Genomic DNA, 18,339 nt, shown 5'->3' with positions numbered 1-18,339 from the left:
AAAATGGATAATTTTGGCCCATACAAAGCATTTTTGGTTATTGCTACAAATATACCCCAGAGACTTAAGACTGCTTTTGTGCTACAGGGTCACATATACACACACATTAATATTAATATATAAACTTAACATTTTTCTTAAATATATACAGCACGTGTGTGTACTTATTTATACATAAATATACACGGTACACTACACACACATATATTATGTAAACAAAAACTTTTATTTTGGATGCGATTAATTGTTTGACAGCACTAATATAAATACTGTTGCAATTTTCCACATAGATACACATAACCAGAAGTGAATCCATCTTAAAAAAAAATGTAGTGGCCTTATTGCGCAACTTTGTACAAAGCTGATGTACACACGGTTTACTGTGGTCATGAACACTGTCGATAGAGCTTTACTTCTGAACCAGAGATATTTCTTCAGGAAAACACAAAAGTCAAGCTTCACACTGAAGACGGCTGATACTCGGAAACGTTTACATCTCATGAATAATTAAGAGGCTTATCAAGAAGCTCCGCCCACACAAGTACCTCTGGGCCCGAGGGAGAGGGGAGGGGTGGGTGGGGCTCTAGAACTGAACCCGCCCCGCGGGGGGCGTCCCGTCCTCTAGGTGCCTCCGCACAGACTTCTGCCTCCTGACCTCTTGACCTCTAGGGTCGACCCCCACCTCTGTGGCGCCCCCTAGCGCCTCCCCCTCCGTCCTGCTGCGCAGAGCCTCTCCGTTGACCAGCCGCTCGCCACCGACCCCCGTTACACTAATCTCAGGGATGGGCCCCGACACGCAGGAGTCAGGGGAGTCTACACTGTCCTCCTGAGACTCTGAGACACACACACACACACAGATACATGCATGATGGCTGATGAGATGCACATAGAAATCAAATCTGAAACATCAAGACAAACATAAACACTTCAAAATCATAAGATGAAAATCGACATAGATGATAATGAAATGAAAACGAATCCTTACCATCCATGCTATTTTGAATTATATGATTATTATGAAATATTAGAAAATAGTTTTTAAATAATATTGAAAAAAATATTTTAAAATAATTACAATATAGTTATTATAAAATATATTATAGTGAATATTAATTAAATTATATTGTTATAAAACAAAATGGTCTCATAATACTACTACAGCATTGATTATAATTATAAATTATACGTTTTAATATATAATAAACTATTTTATAACAATAACAACTATATCATAATATTGTAAAGCCATGGTGGTTTAATAAAATATAATTATTTTATACTTCACTGTAATATATTATTATTATTATTATAAAATATGATTATGAAATTATATTGCTATAGCATTTCATCAATGATATCAATATAATATTTTTAAATAATCATATATTGCAATAAACCTATATTTATTCAATAAAATATAAGTTATGATTATAAAATATGATACTATAATATTACACTTATATTTAATATTATAATATGTTATCATACTATAATTCTAATATTTTATAATAATAAACATTTAGTGAATTAATAAAATAACAATATTTCATTGTAAAACAGTTATCATAAAACTAAAATGAAAATCATAATCCTAATATAAAATATGATACTATAATTAATATTACAATTTAATTATATTGTTATAATATTTTAATCACAACAATATACTTATAATATTAATTATATTTTATAATTACACACTTATTAAAAATCTATAGTTATTTAATAAAATAATTATTTTAAGTTTCATTATTATAGTAATATTTCAAAACAATGAATATTACATTTAAATTATATAAAAATATAATTATTATATATTAAGGTTTTAAGTTATTATATTATTGATAGAATTATGTTTTAATAGTTTAAATGCAAATGTTTATTATAATATATGGTTATTATTAATATAATTATAAAATACAACTGTTATGCTGTACTAATTGATTTTTAATACTCATAATAAATATAAATCCAAATTAACATCCACTTTATATTATGAAACACTCAGACAAAGACTCAAAACAGTAAAATCTAATATTATAAAACAGTTTTATAAGCCGTATGATTTGAGGCATCATTTCTATCAGTAACACAAATGCTTTACATCGTTCAGTGAGAGGATTTAGATGGCAAACGTGTATATTTCGGCTCAGTAACCTGAGTATGAGCGCTAGTAATGGTGACGCCTGCCTCAGCAAACCCCACTAATGAGTGCGTTTGCTGCTTAATTAGGGCTGACTAACAGAAAACCCTTCATTACGTCTGAAACGACCGAGCGGCAATTAGTCAGATGTGACCGGCTCCGGAGCGCCGCGTCAAACCCCACAGCTGGAAATCTGTGCTACATGCGTCATTTTATGACTATGATTGAGCAGGATTCCCGCTCCGCCGGAGCCGAGGAAAAACCCTGCAGTGAAGTCCACTTCCAGAATAAACATTTCCTGATAATTTACTCACCCCCATGTCATCCAAGACGTTCATGTCTATCTTTTTTCAGTCGCAAAAACATGACGTTTTTTGCAGAAAACATTCCAGGATTTTTCTCCATATAGTGGACTTCAATGGTGGCCAACGATTTCAAAGTCAAAAATGCAGTTTCAATGCAGCATCAAAAATCTCTACACAATCCCATCTGAGGAATAAGGGTCTAATCTAGCAAAACGATCGGTCATTTTCTTAAAAAATATATATATATATATTTATGCTAGGGCTGTCAGTTGATTAACATTTTTTATATGATGTGACGATTAACTAATCTAATGAATCGCAAATTCAATTTGGATGTGAAATTATCAACATAAAATTATTATAGGGCATTATTGTGTTAAATGAGAAAGTACAAATAGTAGCTTTAGAAATAAATATTTTATTTGATTAAAAAAATAGAAAAATTTATTTGATCAAAAATAAAGTAAGAAACTAAAACTGCCAGCAGGTGGTGGTAAATGCCTTTATACGTCATTCATTTGTTCGTTCGTTCATTCATTCATTCATGAATGAAGTAAACGGCTCAGTTTATGATTAGGCTATTCATTGAATTGGTTCAAACACAGATTAATTCAGAAACTAAACCCTGATGTGTTGCTCACAGAGGCCTAACAGTTCTGCGGCAGCTTTAAAGATCATATTTTCTCTGCAAAATTGAGCAAAACAGACAATATTGTGGTAAAAAAAAAAAAAACACAATATGAACTACTTATTTACTGAACTGTTGTATAAAAATCACATTTAAACATGATATCTGTGACAAAACAGCACTCGTGTGATACTGCTCTCGCTGCTCCTGTGATATAAATATGAGACAAAAACACACACGGGGCATTTTCAGGAGCATAAGTGCATTTATGGAGTTATTACCCTGCATCATATTTGTCAACAGTCAACTGTATGGACTGTAAGATGATGTACAGGTCTGGGGGCGGGGCCAGTGCGTTAACTGCATTCAAATATTTTATAAATTAATGAAGTTTTAAGCTGACAATCCTAATTTATTCACTTTTTGCCACAAATGCTGGTCTCCGTAGTAGTGATGCGGCTGTATGCATGTTTTATACGGATTACATAATCTGAGAATACTTGTTTTTTATTTGAATTGGTTTCATTTGAAAGTAGACATTTCTTTCTTTCTATATTTTTTCATGACTGTAAAGTAAGTTTTGCTCTCAAGTTCACAGAGACCGAGATGGCAGAAAGCACATACTGTTTACTTTCATTATTTTACAAAAGCACAATGTTTTTTCGCAGAGTCTTTACAGATTTGAAAGACGTATTACTCTTATCTGTATGATCTAAAATGAGGGAGTACTTTAACACTTGAATAGTGCACATTTTTCTAGGTTAACATGAGATAAGCCATATTTGAGGTCAATGAATGATAGGCGAGTGTTTGGATGTCCTGCCCGATGTAGTGTATTACTATAGACTAACTGTTAATGATCTGTCCGTCGCGTGACTTCGCTTGTGGATTTATTTTTTTCCTGCGACCAAGTGACTACTAAAATTTTGGTCGACCAAGCCTCTTCTGGTCCACTATAAGGGGGCAGCCCTACCTGATAAAGATGTGCATTGCAGCAATAATGCAAGCCGAGCATTTGTGGTTAAAAAGTGTATAAATATATATATTTTTTTTTTTTAAGAAAATGACCGATCGTTTTGCTAGATTAGACCCTTACTTGTCGGCTGGGATTGTGTAGAGATTTTTAAAGCTGCATTTTGGACCTTGAAATCTTTGGCCACCATTGAAGTCCACTATATGGAGAAAAATCCTATAATGTTATCCTAAAAAAAAACTCATTTCTTTGCGACTGAAGAAAGACATAAATATTTTGGATGACATGGGGGCGAGTATATTATCAGGATATGTTTATTCTGGAAGTGACGTTATCCTTTAAGCCGTCTCGGCATCCACGGGAAGTGTGAGTCTCACCGTGGCGTTTCCAGCGGTGTCCGCGGATGGACAGGCTGGTGACGGCGTTGCGGGAGATGCGGGAAGCTGTGGGAGTGATCTCCACCTGGATGGAGCGAGTTCCCTCTTTATTGGCCTTCAGAGATGCGCCATGGAGAGACGACTTGATGGCGTTTCCCACCTGAGCAAGAGTCAGATTTTAGAGCAACACCGCAATCTTCTTAAATACAACCGTGTGGATATATCTTCTGTTTGGTATATATATTCCCAAATTAGGCATGTAAAAATGCGCAGATGCATCTGGCAATGAAAATTTAAATTCTGTAATTCTGTACATAATTCTGTTATTCTGTATTACACAAAAAGTGTTACATGCTCATTTCTTATCCAAAAAACAATTCATTACCTATTTCCAGTTGCAAAAATGTTATGGATCAAAAAATGTTTTATTTAAAAACATATATACACACACATATATTATATATAATATATTGTATTATATGGAGGACCAAACCTGCAGAAATAAAAAATACATTAATAAATACACAAATAAATAAATAAATGAATCAATGATTTGATAAAACAAATATAAATTCATTTGTAATAAAATTTTATCCTGAATTAATAAATTCATTAATACATTTTTATTACCTTTTACTCTGTATTATTTATTTTTTGACTTTTATTTACAAATTATTTTATTTATTTTTATATTTATTTATTTAATTTATACATTTATTAAACGGTTGCAAAAATGTTATATATTTATTATATAATATTTATATACACACAAATATATATAATTGTGTGTATATAAATATATTTGTGTGTATATAAATATTATATAATAAATATATAACATTTTTGCACACATATATATATATTTATATATATATATATATATATATATATATATATATATATATATATATATATATATATAACACACACACACACACACACACACACACACACACAAACAAATATATATTATTTGTTTTATAAACTGAATTTTGCAACTTATGTAATTTGTAATTGCTTGCATATTGTTATAAATCAGTTTTCTTTTAATGAAACTAATAAAGTTCTAAATTAACTATTACACTAATGCAATTAAATCAACAGATTAAGTCAATTTATGGAGATTTGCAACTGTTTGGATATTGTTCTAAATCATATTTACATTTAGTCAAACCAGATTCTATTTTAATGCACCTAATCTCACCTTCATTACAATAAAGCCTCATTATCAAATCCAATCATTGTCAGAGCAAGTATTTACTCTCCTAACATAAGTAATTCCTGCTCTATGTCAGTTTGTGTGGTGCTGCGAGAGCTTGTGTTGGTCATTCTAACAGGATCAGTGAATGAATGTGAGAAATGCCCCGGCTGGATCAGTGTAATCTGTGCTGAAGCATGAAACACACCAGCAGCGCCTCTGGGAAGAGATCCAGCTGTGCTCGGTACAACACGTCCTCCAGAGCCCTCGAGCCCAGTTCTACCTCACCGTTACACCTGCAGGCACACACACACATAGAGAGACACACACACACACACACATATAGAGACACACACAGAAAGAGAGAGAGAGAGAGAGAGAGAGAGAGAGAGAGAGAGAGAGAGAGAGAGAGAGCGAGAGACACACACACACACACACACACAGAAAGAGAGAGAGAGAGAGAGACACACACAAAACAGTGAAGGTACCGTTTGCCCATAAATAACATTTCTGTCATTGTTTACTCAGCCTCAGTCTGGTGTTATCCATGAAACACAAAAGGATTATTTATTTAATTATTTTTAATCACCCAAATGGACATGATTATTGGCAGATGCCGATGATCTCACAATGGCCAAATACCGAAGAATATTCTTGAACATCATTTATTTTTTCTACAAAAGTAACCAAATCTGTCAAGATCCTTCAAAAAGATCATTTTGTGTTCCACAGAAAAATATTAAAGTACATAAAAAGTTAATTATATGCAAATTAAAGTTATACAACGTTTAAACAAAAATACAAAGTAAATAAAAAAATAAAAAATATCACAACTATTTCTACATTTAGGAACTGACACAAAAGGGAGCAACTTATTTTTAATCAGTCAAATTAAAAATGATTAGCAGATGCAGATAATCTCAAAATGAATTGGCCAAATACTGACAAATTAATTTTTGAAGAATATTTTTGTATTCTACAGAAAAATAAATAAATAAAAACTATCAAAGTACGCAGGGTTAGAACAAAATGATTGAGTAGAAAAAGAATAATACAAAAAAGTTACAAATTACATAACCATTTTAAATTTCGAAACATACAAAAGGGCAACAATTTAATTTCAGTCAATTAAATGGAAATTATTATTGACAGATGGTGATAATCTTAAAATGGCCTAATATTTGATGAATCTTTTTTCATACATTAACAAAACCTTCCAAAAATATATTTTTGTGTTCCACAGAATAAATATAATAATTATAATAATAATAATTATTATTATAATTAAAAAATAAGGTATACATGCTTAAAACAAAATGATTGAGTAGAAAAAAAGTAAAAATAATAATAATAATAAATAATCTATTCTTATAGTAAGCATCTACCTAGTTTCACTTTGACCAGAATGGTCATATTTAGAAAGTATGAAAGAAATGTGATGATAATGATGTGGGCGGGACGAGTGGAGACTTGAGGCCACGCCCCCATCAGTCACTCCCATAAACGCATGTGATAGCAGGTTTGTTCTGAATGACTCACAGTGCGAAATGAATGCCGGTGATGAGCTGCACGAGGAACTCTGACGTGACCATGAGCCTCGAGCTGATGCCTTTATACCGCCGCACCTGCTGCCGCGGATATCCACAGATACTGACTCTAAAACAACAGCAAACACAAACAACTCAATCTAAATCTGAGTCACGTTCAATGAAAAGCCCATGATTGCCATCCACCGGTTTAAATCCATCACTAGGATTAGTGTTTAGTGTTATCAGGCCCATGAGGGAGTGTGATGTGACCTTTGACCTGCTCGATCTGAGGCCTGCAGTCGAGGGAATGATCTTTGCTCGCTCAGCTGTAAATGTCAGCTGACTGGTTGAGTGATCAGTCATGTGACCGTCACTCAGTGTGGGAAAAGAGCGGTCAGATCTGAGTGCATTCAGGTTCAGGTCTATAAGAGGATCAGGGCGACTGGAAGCAGAGAGGATCATGGGTGGATTTGAGATGAAGAGACGCATTATTTCACAAATAACCCGACCTGAAGACCCGATGAGAGCAGATCTGAACTGCACACGGTCCAAAAGCCAGACTGAACAGAGTCTGCCTAAATTTACCCTTAATCCATTTAAATAAATAAGTGAATATTTATTTATTGAACTTATTTATTCATGAATTTATTTACCAACCAACAGCCTTGGTAATGGATAATAAATAAAGAAGTGAATAAAAATGTACTTAAATTAACTTAATAAACACAGAAAATTTTATTAAATTAAAAAATTAAAAAATTATTTATTTAAATGAATATTGAAATTAAATAATAAATTGAAATAATGAAAAATGCATATCAAATGAAATTATTTAAATAAAAAAAATTATTTAACCTTTAAAAAAAATGTAATATGTATTTAAATAAATAGATTACAACAAATAAATAATTTAAATGAACTGAATAAGTAAATGAAAATGTATTTAAAATGAAATATATATATATATATATATATATATATATATATATATATATATATATATATATGAAAATAAATATTTCAATTAAACACATTTTTATTTAATTGTTTCAAATAAAAATGTATTTAATAAATAAAAATTAAATAAATTAATGCATAAATACAACTGTATTTTAATAAATTTATTTAAATAATAAAAAATGTGAATATAACTTTAAATAAATAAAAAACAAATAGGCTTGCTATCAATGAATAAATGAAGGATTTTTATTTACTTTTTTATTAATTTGGGAACTGATACAAAAGGGATTAACTTAGTTTAATCAACTAAATGGAGATTGACCTATACTGATAATCTAAAAAAAAAAAAGCCAAATATCAGCCAAATTATTGCCCTGACTGACATAATGAGTAGGTTTGGATTGAAAGTTGGCAGCAACACCACAAGGAGGCAGGAGACGAGCTCAAGATTATATATTTCTTAAAGCAAACAAGCAATTAAAGCAGTGAATCATTTAACTTTGACCATACAAAACGCTGGTGCTCAAACATTTGACATTTCAGGCAAACGCCTCTGTGCTGGTCCATCACAACCCTCAGGGATCATTATAAAAAGCACAGTTCTGATTGCATGTGTTTTTTTAGGCTGAAACTGTATGTTAGTGTGTCGAACCTGGAGCTGAGCTGACACAGAGACTGCAGAGATGAGCTGCTCATGTAGCTCAGAGACGCATTATAACACAGCAGCAGAAACGTCAGCACCTCAAACCTAAAAGACACACCATCATCATCAAATTAGAGCTACAAAACACACCATTCAATCCCCAGTCAACACTCATGTGCTGATTAAAAATTGATGGCTATAATAAAAGCGTGGGGCGCGGGATGAATATTTGATGCGCACCTGTTCTGCGCGGTGAAGGTCTCGCGCTGCAGGTGGGGGCCGCTGTACACCACACGACTCAGCCCGTGATTGGCTAAGGCTCCTTCTGTCAAGGCCAGAGAGCCAATGGAAGACGGCTGGGGGCGGGACAGAAAGAGACAGACATTCAGGACAGATGCAGAGTAGGGTTGTGACCTCCAGAAAATTTTCCCACCGGTTAACCCTCAAAGAGCGAGACAATAAACATAGGTTTTGGCCTTTTGAACAACCATTTAGCATGTTTCTTTAGAAATTTGAACAAATGCAAAGTGAAAGTAAAGTCTGTTGTGCGTGCATGAAAACAAACACAAAATAACACATTTGCATGAGAGCACTCTCGGAAAAAAGACTTTTTTGTTCATTGTCCGATTGAAAATGTTTCTCAGAAAAAAAGTCACTTTTTTACTGTTTTATTATTATTATATAGCACCGTTTCCATTTTCTTTACTCCCTAAATGCTTTCTGGACACATCTATATTGTTAGTAAACTAAACAGACCTGTTTTTTCACTGAAAAGCGCTAATAAGAATATTGTAATAAATGGCTATAACTTGCTTGGGGAATGTTATATATGTAGACAAATTATGGAAATATATAGGCAAATATATGGAAATTCATTCATTCTAGGAGAAGAAAAAAGCTAAATTGGGACTAGACTTAGCTAGACTGAAACTTCAAGTTCTCTTGTTTATAATGATGTATGGCACTTGATGCTGACTGCTAGAATAGGTCTGAAAAAACAGAAAAGTGCAGGCGTGTCATGTGCCCCAAAAATGTTCTAGGTCTTTAAGGGTTAATCAACGTTTGACAACACCGATATCACCACATCCTCGCTTTCTTTCGCTTTTAAATAGCTTGTAAAAGCACATTTTACTTTAACTTTAAAATTAGCGGCAATTCGGCGTAAAGCAATTGTTAGTTTCCCCTCTTTTCCTCGCTTTTAAATAGCTTAAAAGCACCGTGCACATTTTACTTTCACTTTCAAATTTGCAGCAATTTGGCGTCAACTGCTTGAACGCTTTTCAAGCAACAACACAATACAACGTCAAACTCACTTAGCCTATATATAAATCATAGAACTTTTAACAAAACGAATACAAATACACCATGCTATAACCTAGGCTATTCCTAATATAAAATAACTAATAACTTGCACAAAGATTAAATAGGTGTACAAAACTGGAAATAAGTAAAACTGTGGAAACAAATGAATAAGAAATGCAGAATGTTTATTAACAAAACTAATACGAAAGCTTGGAGGCACGGCATATACCTTGATGTCAAATAAAACAAATAAATTACACCGTTTCAATAAAATAAAAATCATGCAACACTGGAACAAATTAAATGTGACCCTGGACCACAAAACCAGTCATAAGGGTCAATTTTCTGAACTTTCCATTGATGTATGGTTTTGTTAGGATAAAAACAATATTTGGCTGAGATACAATTATTTGAAAATCGGGAATCTGGAAGTTTGATCGACTCACCTCATGATAAATCGACGGCTTCGATAAGGAAGGGATGGTGAAGGACAACACTTTACTCTGCCCGTCTTTATCAACGATTTCCTGAGAGAGAAATGATAAACATGACAGATTCAGACACATGAGGGAACACTGCAACTGTACTGAAGTTACACAAGGCGATAACCTTAATTACAATGCCTTCAAGCCATGTACAAATAATCATATATAGCAATAAAGCTCACCCAAAAACACTAATCATTTTAAGCCAACAAGCTTGCATTAAAAAAATTTATAAATAAAAGAATTAACAAATATTTCCCATCAGTCTCTTTGGCAGAACAATGAAAGCAACCAGATAGAGCATCAATTACACATCTAATGCGTTTCCTTTGCACTGCAATTTCATCTTGTTCCATTAACACTGAAAACAATAGCTGAACGTCTTTGTCAAAAAGCGAAACTGGAGCAACAAATACGTTATTGCCCAAAGTGTTCATTTTATTTCAATTAAAAAAAAAAAATAAAAAAAAAAAAAACTGTAGTTCACCCCCTCCTCAAAATCTGATCATTTTAAATATTACAAATTAAAAACAAATTAAAATGTTAAATTAAACAAATTTACTTAAATTTAAAAAAATTAAACAAATTAATAATAATAAAATTAAATATGTCTATATAATTTTATTTTACTTAAAAAATAAATATAAAACTTTAAACTTCTGTCACCCTGGTGTGCTACAAAATTGTAAATATGAATGGAAATATACTTCAGAGATATTTTACTCATAGGAATTTCTATGGGTGTCAATAATTTCATCATAAGATTTTCTCCCCACTTTTGACTGTTTTACTTCAATGATAGGTTAGAAATTTGTGAATTTGTGTATACACGCATACATATATACATACACGCATTACATTTGTGTAAACTGAAATTGTTTGTTTGTTTATTAAAGCCTTGCCAGCTTCTGGGGCCATTTTCAAGGCAACAAACATTTATGGTAAATTACAACAGACTTTCAAAATCTATTTTCAATTTCTTGCAGCAACAAAAAAACCTCTTAGAATTATATTTGGTAAAAACTCTATAATCTCATGGTATAATCTTCCATTGTTAACTGCATAAAAAAGGTTTCTTACAAAGTTAAACCAGCACAATGTAATAAAGGATTTTGACTCTGAGCTGTAAAGCCGTGCTTGTGTATAATATGACAAAAACAGACCATGATGAAGCCTTTGGTGACATGGAGAAAGTAGCTTGTAGCTTGTTAAAAACCACTGAGATGCTGTCAGAAACACAGTGAAGCTAGAATGAAGTTTTCAGCGCTTCTTCACTCCTCCGCACTGACGGAGAACGTGTCAAGAGTTTGACAAGATGTCGAAACACTTTTCAGCACAGTCACGATGAAAGTGCAGAGCGGATCCGGTTCACGTGACTCAGTACTTCTCTAGAGCAGATCGAGTGAGATTTCAGTGTTGCTCTGTAAATACAGGACGCCCACTGGCTGCTCGCTGATTGACAGCTGACCTACTCTGAAATTCAGGACGCCTTCATGGGGCGTAAAACGCATGAAAGACCACCGACGTCGCTCAGCGCCGGGCTTCCCTTCTCACAGCCGACTGAAAACACCACTTCCTGCTAAAGGCAAAATCCACAACTAAAGTTCACAGGAAAAGCCTCTCTGAGCCACATTTACACCATTTCTTGACATGATTTTTAAGGTTCAGTGAAAAGCCTTGTATATCTTTCAAAGATTTTTCCAAGTCCCATTTATGTTGACTTATTTGCTGATTAATAAAATAAATGAAACACAGAAACTCAAAGGTCTCCATGACAACCCACCAAAATAAAAGTTCTGTTTTATGTGAAGAAATTGTGACAGAAATATACTACTACTGTACAAAAGAACGCATGTCTCAATGTAATACTACTAATAACACTAATAATATATTGAATAACATATTAATAATTATTATTAGATTACCCTTTGAATCAAAATGATTAAAAACACAATTTAACAGTAAACATCTGATGTGCAACACTTGATTGCAAAAAAGGGCTTGTTTAATTTTCATTTGATTAAAAGATAAATTAATTAGACATGCTTTAATTATTGAAATTTAATTAAATCATTAAAATTAAATCCAAAAAAATCTTGCAAAGTTCCTCAATTATGAAACACATTCAATCCAACTATAAACCGTTCTTCAGCTGAATTCAGTTCAGTGTTGATTAAATTAAGTGGATTTAGTTTTGTTTTAGCTTGATTCAATAGCTGTGTCAATGATGCAAAGTTGATTAAAAAGACAATACCGTCATTATTCAAGCTTAATTCAGTTCAATGCCGATTCAATTCATTTCAATTATAGTGTCAATTTTGCCAAGTTCATCAATCATGAAAAATCAATTTATCTAGAGTATAAAGCAGCTCTACAGAAGATACCAGTCTCACGATTCAACTAAATTCAGCTGGAGATTTGTTCTCACCCGAGAGCGTGAGCGCCGTCATATGGATAATATTTCATCATCTGTTGTGTCTATCGTGTGTTAGTTGATCAGGGCACTCACCAGGTTGTAGATGCCGAGCAGAAGTGCCTCGATGCAGCCGCTGCAGTGCGGATCTCGTCCCGCCGTCACCGACAGGTAACTCCACACCAGCTCCGGCAGAAAATGCAGAGTGAAGCGCTGTAAACGCGGCTCGCCGCTGCGGTAAAACTCGAACAACTGATGACACACCGGCTCCAGCAGCTGACACACACAAACACATCCCGTTACAAACCAGCACACCACTACACCAAACACACTTCTGATTTAAATACAAGCACATTAAAGCAGGATTTTAGAAGAAATCATTTATACCCAAAAACTTTGTGCATATACAGTATATATATATAAAATTATATAATTTTATAATTATTATTCATACAATTAAATATAACTATTTTATATTTAAAAAATTACAAATTACAAAAACATTCCTCTAAAATAAAGTAAAATATAATCTCAATTTAAATATTTAAATTTAATTCATTAAAAAAAAAAAAAACCTACCTAAAACGGTTTTACAAATTACTAAATCTTTTCCCCTAAAATGTAAAAAGAAAAAGACTTATATAATTTCTAATTTCTAATAAATATAAATACATCATATTATATTATTTGATATAAAATGTCTACAAATGCAAAAATAAATAAAAAAAGGTCTAAAGAAATTACAAAAAAAACAATTCAATTACATATATTTAAATACTTAAATTTAAACATATCTCAGTGATACTTCAAGTAAATATTTTAGGTCAAAGGTGCTCGACTGACAAAAACAGTTTGGTTTTATTCTAGCTTCAAGCATTGTTTTTTATCAACACTTAAATGTAGGTAGGTTTCATAAAAAAGCAACATTTTGAGCAAAAAGCTGAGAAAATCTAATTTTTATCAAATACTCCATCTGGATCAGTAATATTATCAAAGATGGCTTCCATCAGCACTTGCACAGGCATTGACCACTTTCTGGATAGACATTTCACTCTGTAAGATTAGGCAGTTTTCATTTATATGCGGTTAGTGTTGATGATTGCATTATTTTTCATATGTGACCCTGGACCACAAAACCTGTAAAAAAAAAAGTGCAATTTTTTGCTGAATAAATGCGCTTTCCATTGATGTATGGTTTGTTATGATAGGACAATTTACTTAATATCCTAATGATTTTTGGCATAAAAGAAAAATTGATAATTTCGACCCATACAATGTATTTTTGGTTATTGCTACAAATATACCCCAGCGCCTTAAGACTGCTTTTGTGCTCCAGTGTCACATATATACATATATACACACACACACACACATACACATATATACACACACACACACACACACACATACATATATTTCACAATTTCTTGTGAACATTGCATGTGCATATTAAAATAAAAGCAAAAGGGGCAGAAACACTCGAGTACTTAGTTGATGCTAAATACTATCATTAGAGTGCTATTTGATGAGAGAAGTTAATGACAAAGTACATTACTAACGGAAGAGCTTCTGTGAAGTCTGAAGTATGTGACTGATTACAGTAAAAGGTCTGTTGTGTGATTGTGGTACACAGACACACCCATCCTACAGAAAACCCCTCATCATTCATCACTGTGATGTTATGCTGCCATGACAACAGACCGCTTGACTACGATGATGAAACAAGCTCGTAATGTAATAACTCACACGGACATCACCAAACACAGAAATAGACATCAGTAATGCTGATCTCTAAAGATATCCTGGCTATTTTAATCCTGACGTCTCTTGAGTTTGATCATGAGATCAGAAAACATTTGCACTGAAAACTTTGAAACTATTTGAAAGAGAAAAAGCTCAAGCTCATATTTTTGTTCGTACACTTGCACAAATTCACTAAAAGTGTTTGTTTCCCAAATCGGCCTTTTAAGATACTTTTTGTTATACGTTTAATTGTATTTAAAACAAGTACAGTAATATAATTGTTAATTAAATAATTTAATCAAGTAAAATACAAAAAAAAATCAAATTAACTTATATTTTTCTGAAATCATTCAGCTCGTGTTATTTTAGTACCATTAAGATACTATTATAGTTTTTAATAGTTTGAATTAGGTTTTATTTTCATTTTTTTTCGTTGCAAAATTACTCAAATTCAAAATTAAAATGAAAACGGAGTCAGATTAAAGCCAACTCAAAATATTAATAAATACTATAATAGTAGATAAATTACTTTAAAAAATAATTTTGCATATTACACATTTACTACAATTAAAAAGAAAGTTTTTTAATTTTATTATTATTTTTTTAAATGTTCCTATCTCTCTTTTGTTAATTTTTTTTTTTTTATTTATTTATTTTTTATTTTATTTATTTATTTATTTTTTTTAATTTAATTTTACATCGAGTTGAACTAAATGAAAAGGAGAAATGTTACCTTGGCAACTAGCTGAAATAAAAGTTTTTTAAATATTTTATTTCAGTTTATTTTTTTTCAGTTTTTAGTTTCAGTTAAGTATAATAGTCACATAGATCACAATATGTTTTATTTCTGTGATTGCTGTATGTCTGACTGACTCAGAGTGGGAACTAGTGACTTTAAGTTGAAAACAGCACACGATGTCTTTATGAAAACACAAAATAATGAGGGCGAAATAGAGAGATGATCTTACGTCGCTGTAATTCTCCCGTATGACTTTATAGAGCGCAGGAACCAGAGAGCCCTTGTCCTTCAGAGAGGCAGCGTAGCTGGAGACGGCCGTCTCTGGAAGAGTCTGAAACAGCAGAAAACACCCTCAGCACACGATCTCAGAGAAATGATGAAGATGATGACGAGAGAGAGAGAGAGAGACCATGCACCTTAAACTCAGACAGCCACTCCTCCACTACGCCTTGATCCATGGCCAACATCTTCCCTCATCTGCTGCCAGGAGATCTCAGCCTGAAACACAAACCCATCACAAACTCAATCAACTAATCCACATTACCATAAAACCTCTTTTCTTGCTCTTACTCTCCTACAGTATGTAGAAGTGTTTTCAAACTAACTTTCACCACACCCAGTTCAATGCTGCTGTTTTTAACTTAAATTATTATAACAATTTTCTATAACTGAAGCTTTGGCAACAAACAGAAATACATTATTTGTGGGTGAAGTAGTAAAATTACTAAACCTAAAACAGATTTTTTTTTAAATGCAACAAAATCAATCAAAAAATATTTTCCACATTACAAAATTACATTAAATTAAAATATTAAAAAAGCTAACTCAAAATATTAATGCATATTTTAATAGTACATAAATTATAAAAACAAACAGATATATTGCACATGACAAAATGACAAAAAATATAAATAATAAACGAACTCTAAATATTAATAAAAAATACATGACTAAATCAATCATATGCATAATTAAAAAACAAACAGTTTTTGCGCATAAAATTACTAATTAAAAATTCAAATGAAAACTAAAAATATAAAAAAAGTTAACAAAAATATTAATATTATAATGTACAAAATAAATATTGCACAAATATTTGCACAATACAAAACTACAATTTAAAAATTGAAATGAAAACTGAAAATACATTAATAAAAGCGAACTCAAAATGTCAATAAATACTATGATAGTACATAAATTACATAAAAACGAATATTTTGCACACTACAAAATTACTATTAAAAATAAAAATGAAAACTGAAAACATAAAAATAACAGCAAACTCAAAACATTAACAAATACTATAATAGTAGGTAAATAATCCTGAATAACACTGACTAGTTGCACTATGAACATTAGTTAGGCTATCAAAACTGTGTAAACATCCACCAATGAGCTCATTAACTTATGGCCGCCCACATTTATATAATTATCATAATTCAGAAACTCCAGTCACTCTGATGAACAACAGCATGAACAACACAACACTGGCCAATCATAAGAGAGCTCATTAACATATTTTAAAGGTACAGTAGCAGAAACAGCCTTTAGAGAGTCAGAGAGAGTGAAAACAGTGGATTTAACCTTTGACCTCTCGCTCTAAACAAGGATATGAGGAATTCTGGCGTGTGATGAGGAAAATCAGATTAACAAATGTAGCGTAAGACCAAAATTAAGCACAGAGATGCTGTTTTTACTCCACGGAGCCCCGCAAATTACACCAGCAGATAACTGCGCTGGTTTACCTGCCTCTAAAAAAAAAAAAAAAAAAAGATACAGACTTTAACTAGTTAACTAAACAACTTTCTGAGTGGTGAATTTCATATCACATTTCCTCCTAAAAATATATATCTCACTGCTCTTGACATTTTAGTCAGAAATAAATGAAAAAAAATTAAATAATGGTACTTACAAATTTTGATTTTTTAACATTTTATTTTTTACGTTAAAAACATTTCAATTAAAGAGATAAATTAATTAAATAATTAAAAAAACTAATTTTAATTTTTTTTAAATAAATACAATAAAAATAAAAAACAATTAAAACCATTTTAATAAAGTTATAACTATAACTTTTTATGCAAACAATAAGGGTCAGTTAAAGGCTAGTAAGTAATTAATTTCATTTACAAACCTTTAGTAGCAAAACTTGCTAAATTTCTAAACAGATATCGCTGAAAGTTGCATGACTTGAATCAGATGTTCAGTGCTCTCTCTGACAGATTCAATAAATTCATTCAGTGAAGGATTCATTAGACCGATTCAAAGCAGAAACTCAAGTACAGAAGTATTTCTGAATGACTCAAACTCAAATGAGTCATTTGTTTGGGAATCTGGCTCAAATTCATGTTACTTATGGTGTGTTGCTAGAGATTCAATGTTACTGGGAAAGACCACAATAAACATGACACCCCAAAACATACATTATTGTTCACATAGAAAACAGGTTTTTTAAAATCGCAATAATATTTCACATTTTTGTTGTTTTTATTGTATTTTTGTTCAAATAAATGCAGCCTTGGTGAGGAAAAGAGACTTACTTATAACTATCAAAAACATGCCTTACAAAATTCCACTTTCTGGCAAAAGATTAAACTCAAAAGATTCATGATATTTATATTCTCTCACAGACATTTTGCGTAGGTCTGATTTCCACCCACTCTGATAGTCTCTCTCTCTCACACACTAACTTACAGTCGTCAGTTTTTCCTCTCGTTCTGTCTCTCTGCCCAAAACCTCTGTCCATTCCCCCGTCATATCAAGCGTGAGTCACTCCGGTCTGTTTATAACCTCTGCAGCTTCTTAGAGTCAACGTCTCTGACAGCCATTAGTCTGCAGCTCTCAAAACACTCTTTAACTAGCGCAGAGAGTAATCGACAGCAGAGAGAGAGAGAGAGAGAG

The 18,339-nt window shown here is 32.3% G+C and overlaps 1 protein-coding gene across 8 annotated transcripts in view; it reads right to left on the bottom strand.

The window, feature by feature from the left end:
- Positions 1 to 18,339, bottom strand: part of hycc1 (hyccin PI4KA lipid kinase complex subunit 1) — a 47,284-nt gene that overhangs the window by 6,164 nt on the left and 22,781 nt on the right. For 4 of the 8 annotated variants that reach the window (XM_079442282.1, XM_079442284.1, XM_079442283.1 and 1 more), the window contains exons 2-11: positions 15,855 to 15,936; positions 15,668 to 15,769; positions 13,053 to 13,232; positions 10,505 to 10,585; positions 8,997 to 9,112; positions 8,766 to 8,861; positions 7,164 to 7,280; positions 5,833 to 5,920; positions 4,427 to 4,586; positions 546 to 834 (exon numbers count right to left, since the gene is read on the bottom strand). In XM_079442282.1, coding sequence (XP_079298408.1) covers positions 584 to 834; positions 4,427 to 4,586; positions 5,833 to 5,920; positions 7,164 to 7,280; positions 8,766 to 8,861; positions 8,997 to 9,112; positions 10,505 to 10,585; positions 13,053 to 13,232; positions 15,668 to 15,769; positions 15,855 to 15,905 — 1,242 coding nt within the window. In that variant the 5' untranslated portion in view covers positions 15,906 to 15,936 and the 3' untranslated portion in view covers positions 546 to 583. Of the gene's footprint in view, positions 1 to 545; positions 835 to 4,426; positions 4,587 to 5,832; positions 5,921 to 7,163; positions 7,281 to 8,765; positions 8,862 to 8,996; positions 9,113 to 10,504; positions 10,586 to 13,052; positions 13,233 to 15,667; positions 15,770 to 15,854; positions 15,937 to 18,132; positions 18,298 to 18,339 lie in introns of those variants that run through there. The other 4 variants (XM_079442286.1, XM_079442288.1, XM_079442287.1 and 1 more) reach the window with 4 other exon arrangements.

The sequence above is a fragment of the Barbus barbus genome (genome assembly GCF_936440315.1).
Source record: "Barbus barbus genome assembly, chromosome: 19".
NCBI classification, from domain to species: domain Eukaryota; kingdom Metazoa; phylum Chordata; class Actinopteri; order Cypriniformes; family Cyprinidae; genus Barbus; species Barbus barbus.
This window is presented reverse-complemented; position numbering and strand designations above follow the sequence as displayed.